General features: G+C 49.0%; 1 protein-coding gene across 2 annotated transcripts in view; it reads left to right on the forward strand.

Annotated features, from left to right (window-relative positions):
- The window catches only part of LOC137504065 (alcohol dehydrogenase 1-like), a 90,841-nt gene that overhangs the window by 2,520 nt on the left and 77,594 nt on the right, over window positions 1–10,727 (forward strand). Inside the window, exon 1 of one of the 2 annotated variants that reach the window (XM_068232019.1) lies at window positions 8,813–9,078. The exons of the other annotated variant lie outside the window; for it this stretch is intronic. Coding sequence (XP_068088120.1) covers window positions 9,076–9,078 — 3 coding nt within the window. The 5' untranslated portion in view covers window positions 8,813–9,075. Of the gene's footprint in view, window positions 1–8,812; window positions 9,079–10,727 lie in introns of those variants that run through there. 2 annotated transcript variants of the gene reach the window in all.

Genomic DNA, 10,727 nt, shown 5'->3' on the forward strand with positions numbered 1-10,727 from the left:
CTTTCATGCTTTGTAAAGCTTCCTTACATGCTACATACCCCAAATTTGCAGGGTATGTGCACCTTGGGCGTTGGTACAAGAGGAAAAAAAATATTTGAAAAAGAGCTTATAGTTTTTGAGAAAATTGATTGTAAAGTTTCAAAGGAAAAACTGTCTTTTAAATGCGGAAAATGTCATGTTTCTTTGCACAGGTAACATGCTTTTTGTCGCCATGCAGTCATAAATGTAATACAGAGAAGAGGTTCCAGGAAAAGGGACCGGTAACGCTAACCCAGCAGCAGCACACGTGATGGAACAGGAGGAGGGCGGCGCAGGAGGAGAAGGCCACGCTTTGAGACACAACCCAGGCCTTGCATGAGGACAAGAAGCGTGCGGATATAGCGATGCTTTTTGCGGCCATGCAGTCATAAATGTAATAAAGATGAGAGGTTCAATAAACAGGGACCGGAAACGCTAACCCAGCAGCAGCAGCAGCACACGTGAGGGAACAGGAGGAGCCGCAGGAGGAGAAGGCCACGCTTTTTGAGACACAACATCCCAGGCCTTGCATGAGGACAAATAGCGTGCGGATATAGCAATGCTTTTTGCCGCCATGCAGTCATAAATGTAATAAAGATGAGAGGTTCAATAAACAGGGACCGGAAACGCTAACCCATCACAGATGGTCATTGTTCATGTTACTTGGTTGGGGTCCAGGAGTGTTGCGTAGTCGTTTCCAATCCAGGATTGATTCATTTTAATTTGAGTCAGACGGTCTGCATTTTCTGTGGAGAGGCGGATACGCCGATCTGTGACGATGCCTCCGGCAGCACTGAAACAGCGTTCCGACATAACGCTGGCTGCCGGGCAAGCCAGCACCTCTATTGCGTACATTGCCAGTTCGTGCCAGGTGTCTAGCTTCGATACCCAATAGTTGAAGGGTGCAGATGGATTGTTCAACACAGCTGCGCCATCTGACATGTAGTTCTTGACCATCTTCTCCAGGCGATCGGTGTTGGAGGTGGATCTGCACGCTTGCTGTTCTGTGGGCTGCTGCTGCATGGGTGTCATAAAATTTTCCCACTCCAAGGACACTGCCGATACCATTCCCTTTTGGGCACTAGCTGTGGCTTGTGTTGTTTGCTGCCCTCCTGGTCGTCCTGGGTTTGCGGAAGTCAGTCTGTCGGCGTACAACTGGCTAGAGGAGGGGGAGGATGTCAATCTCCTCTCTAAAGTCTCCACAAGGGCCTGCTGGTATTCTTCCATTTTGACCTGTCTGACTCTTTCTTCAAGCAGTTTTGGAACATTGTGTTTGTACCGTGGATCCAGAAGGGTATAAACACAGTAATTGGTGTTGTCCAGAATGCGCACAATGCGTGGGTCGCGTTCAATGCAGTCTAGCATGAATTGAGCCATGTGTGCCAGAGTCCTGCCAGAATCCTCATCATCCTCTTGTGAGCGTTGTGATAGTTGTTGTGATGCATCATAGTCGTCACCTTCTTCCTGGTCTGCTTCTGCTGACCATTCCCGCTGAATTGTGGAAGTCCAACGTGCACCGCTCTGGCCCTCGTCAGTGGTGGCAGGAAATTCCTGCTCCAACTCCAGCTGTTCCTCCTCCTCTTCTTCGTCATAGCTGCTGGGGCCAGCGTTTCCTGATGCGGATGGCCTGATGTTGGTACCATCACGCTGATCGTTTTCTCCTTCAGATTCCCCCAGTTGCATCATGACAGCTGTTTCCTTGATTTTCAACATTGACCTCTTCAGTAAACACAACAGTGGTATGGTAATGCTGACTGAAGAGTTGTCACTGCTCACAAGCAACGTGGATTGCTCAAAATTTTGGAGGACTTGGCAGAGGTCCAACATGTTGGCCCAATCGGATCCACAGAAGCTTGGCAGCTGTCCGGATGCGCCTCGGTACTGCGCCGTCATGTACTGGACCACTGCACTCTTCTGCTCGCAAAAGCGGGCTAGCATGTGCAGCGTAGAATTCCAGCGCGTAGGGACATCACACAGCAAGCGATGGTGGGGGAGATTGAAGCGATCCTGCATCTTGGCGAGTGCCCCCGAAGCAGTACTGGAATTTTTGCAATGTTTGGCCACTCGTCGCACTTTCAACAGGAGATCGGCCACGCCTGGGTATGTCCTCAGGAACCGCTGAACTACTAGGTTCATCACGTGCGCCAGGCAAGGGATGTGTGTCAGCTTAGCCAACCTTAAAGTGCGAATGAGATTACTCCCATTATCACACACAACCATGCCCGGTTTCAGGTCCAGCGGTGCCAGCCACAAATCCGTCTGTTCCTTTATTCCCCTCCAAATTTCCTCCCCTGTGTGCTGCTTATCCCCAAGGCAGATCAGCTTCAGCAACGCTTGCTGACGCATGCCAACAGCTGTGCTGCACTGCTTCCACGATCCTACTGCTGCTGGGTTAGCGTTTCCGGATGAGGTACAGCTTTGAGATGCGTTGGAGGAGAAGAAGTCAGAGAGGTAGGTGCTGCTGTTGTTATCCAGTGGGAGGGACGGCGGTGCAGCTGTTTGCGGCGTGGGCAACACCCGCGCCGTAGCAGGTGAGGAATCGCTGCCAGGCTCCACAAGGTTCACCCAGTGCGCGGTAAGGGAGATGTATCGACCCTGGCCGAACGCACTCGTCCAGGTGTCAGTGGTGAGGTGAACCTTGCAGGCAACGGCATTCTTCAAGCTTCGGGTTATTTTGCTGACCACGTGCTCATGCAACTCAGGCACTGCAGAGCGCACAAAGTGGTAGCGGCTGGGAACCACGTAACGTGGGATGGCCACTGACATCATGCCCTTGAAGCTGTTTGTCTCCACCACTCGATATGGCAGCATTTCGCAGGCCAGAAGCTTGGCTATGCTGGCTGTTACTGTCACGGCCCGGGGGTCATTTGCTGGCAATTTCCTCTTGCGATCAAACATCTCCGAGACAGACAACTGAATCGTAGGGCTGCACACTGAAGGGCTGTTGGTTGTTGTGTTTGATGAACACTGGGAGACCTTAAGAGCACTACTCCGGAAAGTGACAGTGTCAGCGTCTGATGTTTGTGAATGTTGTGAACCACGCAATGGCTGGGCTACTGCTGCTGCTGAGGCGGGTCTGGTGGTGAGTCTGGTGACCCCAAGGGAGGCAGTGTTGCTGGTACCCTGTCCTGCCGCGTTTGCCCACATAGTGGGATGTTTGGATAGCATGTGGCGGCTCATGCTGGTGCTGGAGAGGTTGTTAATACTTTTCCCCTGCTCAGGCGGGTCTTGCACACCTTGCAAATCGCCATAGTACCATCCTCAGTGCAGTCTTCAAAGAAAGCCCAGACTTTGGAGCACCTGCCTTGCTGGCGATTTCTGTTTGCGCCTCTTTTGCCTCTCACTTGAACTTCCACGCTTGTGGTGCCTGAAATTGCGCGATGCCTACCTTGTGGCACAAGGCAAACTCGTGCAGCAGTGGGTTCTTCAACAGACTCATCTGTGCTGCTACTACGACGGCGATGTTCTCGTTCACAAACAAAATCTGGGTCTATGTCCACATTGTCCATACCCTCCTCTTCCATCTCCTGAAACTCGTCATATGTCATTGTGGGGGGCCGCCGCCGTGGAGTAGAGCTCCCCAGAACAACCTCTGCGCAGCTCACTCCAACGTCGTCTTCCAGATCTTGTCGGCCGACCTCCTGCAATTGCAACCCCTCCTGCCCAACTTGCTCTGGGATTTGGGTTTCCGAGTCCTCCTCGGACTCGCCTTGTATTTCAGTGCGCGGTGCATTTCCCACAGTTAATGGTTGTGAATCCGGGCACAACATTTCTGGCTGTTCCTCCATTGACCTTTGAAAGGTGGAAGTTTGTTGGGCTGGGAATAGCTCCTGCGAATACCCCATTGTGTCCTGAGGTAATTCATCGGACTGGTTATCTGGCAGTTGTGTGCGTGGCGTCGCTGCCGGTTGTGTCAGCTTTGTGCCCACTGGCTCCTTGTAACTGGCTGAGGACTCGGACCTTGTGCGTGATGTGCTGGTGCTGCTTAACCCACTGCTGGACGCTTGAGAGGTCATCCAAGTAATTATCTGGTCCTGTTCTTTTGGATTTGTGAGGGTTGTTGTCCTGGACAACATGGGCGGTATTGAGTGGGTTTTCTTGGGTGCTCCCCTGTGGCCTGTACGTGAACCGTCAGGGGAAACACCTCTTCCCTTGCCCCTCCCTCTTTCACCGGATTTCTTCCTCATTTCACTTATCCTTAAAGTACACGCTGACTGGCAGCAGTACAGTGGCAGTACAGAAATGCTATACAGTGGTGGGTGAGCGGTGTACCACTATTCCCAGCAGCGACACAGAGCACAATGCTATACAGTGGCGGGTGAGCGGTGTACCACTATTCCCAGCAGCGACACAGAGCACAATGCTATACAGTGGCGGGTGAGCGGTGTACTACTGTTCCCAGCAGACACAGAGTGGCAGTAAACAGAATGCTATATAGTGTGGCTGAGCAAGGTACACAGAGTGGCAGTAAACACAATGCTATATAGTGTGACTGAGCGAGCGGTGTACTACTATTTCCAGCAGACACAGAGTGGCAGTAAACAGAATGCTATATAGTGTGGCTGAGCGAGGTACACAGAGTGGCAGTAAACAGAATGCTATATAGTGTGGCTGAGCGAGCGGTGTACTACTATTCCCAGCAGACACAGAACAGTAAACAGAATGCTATATAGTGTGGCTGAGCGGTGTACCACTATCAGCAGTTGGCTGATGGTGTAATGGTTAAGGGCTCTGCCTCTGACACAGGAGACCAGGGTTCGAATCTCGGCTCTGCCTGTTCAGTAAGCCAGCACTAATTCAGTAGGAGACCTTTGGCAAGTCTCCCTTACACTGCTACTGCCAATAGAGCGCGCCCTAGTGGCTGCTGCTCTGCTCTGGCACTTTGAGTCCGCAAGGAGAAAAGCGCAATATAAATGGTATTTGTCTTGTCTTGTCTATTCCCAGCAGCGACACAGAGCACAATGCTATACAGTGGCGGTTGAGCGGTGTACTACTATTCCCAGCAGACACAGAGTGGCAGTAAACAGAATGCTATATAGTGTGGCTGAGCGAGGTACACAGAGTGGCAGTAAACAGAATGCTATATAGTGTGGCTGAGCGAGCGGTGTACTACTATTCCCAGCAGACACAGAACAGTAAACAGAATGCTATATAGTGTGGCTGAGCGGTGTACCACTATTCCCAGCAGCGACACAGAGCACAATGCTATACAGTGGCGGGTGAGCGGTGTACCACTATTCCCAGCAGCGACACAGAGCACAATGCTATACAGTGGCGGGTGAGCGGTGTACCACTATTCCCAGCAGCGACACAGAGCACAATGCTATACAGTGGCGGGTGAGCGGTGTACTACTATTCCCAGCAGACACAGAGTGGCAGTAAACAGAATGCTATATAGTGTGGCTGAGCGAGGTACACAGAGTGGCAGTAAACAGAATGCTATATAGTGTGGCTAAGCGAGCGGTGTACTACTATTCCCAGCAGACACAGAGTGGCAGTAAACAGAATGCTATATAGTGTGGCTGAGCGAGGTACACAGAGTGGCAGTAAACAGAATGCTATATAGTGTGGCTAAGCGAGCGGTGTACTACTATTCCCAGCAGCGACACAATGACTGGGGGGACCCTGGCTAGCGTGGCTGGAGCGCGAACTACCCTGCTTGCCTACCCAAAGCTAAACCCACAGACAAATGGCAGAGATATGACGTGGTTCGGGTATTTATTTACCCGAACCACGTGACAGTTCGGCCAATCAGAGCGCGTTCGGGTCCGAACCACGTGACCCGTTCGGCCAATCACATGCGCTCTTAGTTCGGCCATGTGGCCGAACGGTTTGGCCGAACACCATCAGGTGTTCGGCCGAACTCGAACATCACCCGAACAGGGTGATGTTCTGCAGAACCCGAACAGTGGCGAACACTGTTCGCCCAACACTACTCCCGTTCATTCGCCAATAACTTTATCACAACTCCTCACACGCAAATGATCTATATCTTTTTTTCGCCACAAATTAAGCTTTTCGAGAGCAATACTTGTTTTCACTAATTACTTTATTTTCTATGCATTTTATAGGCAAATACAAAAAAGAAAAAATACACAATTTTTTTCAATCCCACCCCCTATAGTTTTAAAATAAGCAATGCTACTATAAATAAAACTTGCCCATTTTATTTGCCCATTAGTCCCGGCTATCACAACATTTAAATTATGTTTCAAGTACAATCATGTATGGTGTCAATATATTATGTGGAAATAAAGGTGTATTTTTTTCTGTTTCAGGGTTTTTATTTTGTGTCCCATCAATTGTAAGCCCTTATGTACTAAAATAACTGTAATATAGCCTTATGACATACATATTATTTTAAAAAAAACGGAGTCCCTAAGGCAACTATTTATGGGTTTTTTTCTGATTGCTGATAACTGGGGTGAGGGGTGGGAAGCTTTGAATTAATTATATTAATTTTTTTAATAAAAAATCTGTGGTGTGTGCAATTTAACTTTTTGCCTCTAGATCAAGCTAAAAACACTTCCTGTTTACCAGGAAGTGTTTCATTTTTTTTATTTTTTTTCGTTCATTCTTATGAATGGACATGGCCCCTGATCGGTGTCATGTCCATTCATTACAGGCACAGCGATTGGTTCAGGGAAGCCTTGCTTCCCTTCTCCAACTGCTGACACGGAAATACCGCCACTCAGTGGTGACCATGCACACATGCACGTGTTTCAGCAGCTTAAACACTGGAAGAGTTGAATACTTGTCCAGTTAGCCTTGAGCGGAGAATACTCATCCAGATAGACTTAAAGAGACTCTGAAATGAGTTTAAAATCTTTTTACTTTTTATTTATGTTAAGCATTATGGAAAGTGCTAAAACACTGCATCCCCGCGGAAGAAAGAGGGTTTTATACCCTCCATATCCCAGGGCAAAAATCCACGACTTTCAAAGTCGTGTATGTTGCTGCCCGGGGAGGCAGAGCTTAGTGCTGTAGCTCTGCCTCCAATACAGTCAATCCCAGCTGATCACCGCCTCTCCCCCACCCCTCTCAGTGAAAGAAGACTGAGAGGAGCGGGGAGAGGCGGGGTGATAAGCAGGGATTGATGCGAGTAGAGGCAGAGCTACAGCCCAAAGCTCTGCCTCTATCAGGAATCGCTCCCTGATGTAGCCCAGGGGATTTGGGGGTATAAAACTCTCATTTTGCCGCGGGGATGCAGCGTTTTAGTACTAGCCATAATGTTTAACATAAATAAAAGGTAAAAACAAGAATTTAAATTCACTACAGACTCTCTTTAACTGGTTAAGGGGAATAGTGGAAACAAGCCAAAAAAAAAACTTGTCGTTTTTGAGAAAATCGAGTTTTAAAATTCAAAGAAAAAAATGTTTTTAAAGTGGGCCTTATACTGGCAAACCTACTGAGCCCCCTTAACTACCCTCTTTTCCCACACCCCAGATCCCAGTATGCTAAAGATAAAGCTCTTTGGGGAAAAAGCAGTGTTTTATACTGTCACATACGGTATAAAGTACACACACTATAGAGCACGCTGCCTACCACGTACAGCATAAACTACACACACTATAGAGTGCACTGCCTGCCAAATACAGTACAAAATATACACACACAAATGGGAGCACACTTGACACACACACATGCACACACACAAACGGGAACACACTGCCTGACACATTTAGTACACACACAAAACACTTATTCACTTATATACTACAGATTGTCTGCTGAGCACTCACTTAGTAGAAAATGCTGACCTTATCTGAAGTGCAGCTCCCACATGGGGCTCGATTCACAAAGCAGTGCTAACTGTTAGCACTGGCCCTTATCACTTCTAAACTGAGTTTAAATGTGAGAAGTAGTGATCGCGCGCAAAGTACAGCGCGCGCCCTGCACAGAGCACAGGGCGCTCCTCGCGAAGTGCCCACTAAAGCCTATAGGACTTAGCGCGCATAGGACTTTGCGTGCGATCTGATTGAGAAAACCGGTGCTAACCTACTTAGCACCCTGGTTAGCACGCCTAAAGACCTTAGACGTGCTAAGTAGGTTAACACCACATAGTGAATCAAGCCCATGGTCTGCTCAATGAGTAGGCGGGTCCACCGGCTGACATAGTAGTAGGGAGAGCTGAAAAAAAGCTAGCATGAGGCCCCCTTGGTCATGTGACAGTGGCGGATCTACAGGGGTGCAGGCATGGCTCATGCCATAGACTCCACAGCACCATAGGCACCTGCACCCCTAAAAAAATCTTCACTTTTGACACACGTGGTGCCGGCGCCCATTGCCTTGGCACCGGCACCTCTCTTCTCAGCCTGCCCACCCTCCCTTTCAGACCTGCACATCAGCATGGGACCCGAGCGGCAATCCGTACCAACGGACTTCAGATGCAGAAGTGATGTCACTTGTCACTTCCTGCATTTGAATCAATTTGCGTGGCTGAAGTGGGTCACTTGGATCCAGGGCCGGATCATCCCACTAATCATTCCAAGCACCTGATTGGGGCCCCAGTAGTGTCTAAGGGGCCCCATTAGCATGTAATCTATCCCTGGTATCCTAGCTGCTGGCTCCTAATACCAGCAAGGCTCCTGTGGTCCTGCTGCAGAGGGAGGGGGGCCGCTCGAGAACAGAGCTGCTTCCTTTTTTAACTGCTAAAGTTATGCTCCCCCCTTCAGTTAATAGTTTAGCCCTTAGACGCTGCTGACTTGTGTTTAGGTGTTGCCAGGCAACAGCGGGAAGCTGTGTTCTGCTCTAACGGAAGCAGCCCTGGCTTCCTGCAGCATTGAATTGCCTGTGTCTGCTTTGGCTGTTTCCCCTGAACTGTATGCCCTCTCCTCCTATCCCAGCAGGATTATAGGCTTCAGCATGAAGAATGAGGAGAGGAGAGCAGGCATTTCCAGAGCAGGCTTTTCCAGCATCTTTTCAAAGGGCCGTCTGACACCCTCTCATGTTACTCCTCCCTGCATGATCCGCCTCCTCCCTCCATCTCCAGTCCCAGGCAGCTAGCTGGCAGGGATCTCCCACAGCTCCCAATCATCAGACATCTGCAAGGTAAAGATGGTAAGAAGGACAGCAGGCAGGGGTAGAGAAATTATGACTTTTAGTTTCAGAGGACTGAAAATATGATTGGATTATTTCACAATTTTTTCTTGACTTAACCAGTTCACCCCCAAGAGTTTTTATCCCAACGGACCAGAGCAATTTTCGGCGCTAGTCTACTTTAGGGGACCCACCTTAACTCGCCATAGAGAATTTCAGCGGTGCTGAAAACAGAAAGAATTTCCGCTTTCAGGTCGTTGAAAACCCCACAAGTCATATATCTATGGATAGCTGAGAATCTACTCTAACGAATGATGCCACTTTCGGTAAGCAATAGCTGAAACTCACCGTGTACGAGGTGCCGAACGGCCGCAATCGCGGCTCCATCGGCCATCTTACTTCTGTGCTGCTCATATTTTTCTCCCTCCTCATTGTAGGGATTGTTAGCTGGGGGCATGCCACACATTCTGCACACTTAACCACACACTTTGCACATGCACATTACACATGCACTCTACACACACAACAGTGCACTTGCCTATGCACTACACACCCTTCACATTATACATTTATATGCTGCACACACCCATGCTCAGGGGCGTAGGGGCCACAGTCGCAGCAGTCGCCTGTGCAACCAGGCCCAGGGCCCCCGAGGGGCCTGCTCGTCTTCCCTACATTCTGCCGCCGAGGGACCATCAAATACTCCGCCATGATCCAAGTGCTGCATTTACAAACTACTTTCTGTCCTGCGTTCCAGCTCACAGTAAGAGGGCCCCTAGGGGGCGCTCTTATTGTGAGGTGGAATGCAAAAACAGGAATAAGTAAGTAGATGCAGCGCTTGGATCATGGCAAAGTGAGTATTTGATAACTGCTCAGCCGCTGCTGTTCCGTGGCGCTGCGTCCCCCCTCTATACTGAGGTACCCATTCCTCACTATCTATACTGAGGCATCTAATCCTGGCTATCTATACTGAGGTACCTATTCCTGACTATCTATACTAAGGCGCCTATTCCTAGCTATCTATACAGAGGCACCTATCCCTGGAAGCAGCAGATTTGAGCGCATGAGACTAGTGGACAAAAAGGGCGCCCCATTCACTCCCATTATAAATATCGTTTAATGGGCGCCGAACAGGGAAAAAAAGGCGCTGGAGATTATTAACGTTTTAACAAACGGTGCCCGGAGATTTTTAAGGATTTATAACTATGTTTGTGATGATGTAACTTTACAAAATGAGCCCGTGACGAATAATGTTTATAAAGATACTAAATCACTATTTCTAAAACATTTCTAAAACATTATTATCCACCCAAAAAAATTATTTACATTTTTTTATTTACATTTTTTATTTATTAATGTCTGTAAAACATTATTATCCATAGGGGGTCTTAGGTTTAGGCACCAACAGGGGGGTCTTAGGTTTAGGCACCAACAGGGGGGTCTTAGGTTTAGGCACCAACAGGGGGGTCTTAGGTTTAGGCACCAACAGGGGGGGTCTTATGTTTAGGCACCAACAGGGGGGTCTTAGGTTTAGGCACCAACAGGGGGGTCTAGGGGTTAGGGGTAGGTACAGGGAGGGTTACTTAGGCACCAACAGGGGGGGTCTTAGGTTTAGGCACCAACTGGGGGGTCTTAGGTTTAGGCACCAACTGGGGGGGTCTTAGGTTTAG

The sequence above is a fragment of the Hyperolius riggenbachi genome, chromosome 1 (genome assembly GCF_040937935.1).
Source record: "Hyperolius riggenbachi isolate aHypRig1 chromosome 1, aHypRig1.pri, whole genome shotgun sequence".
NCBI lineage: Eukaryota > Metazoa > Chordata > Amphibia > Anura > Hyperoliidae > Hyperolius > Hyperolius riggenbachi.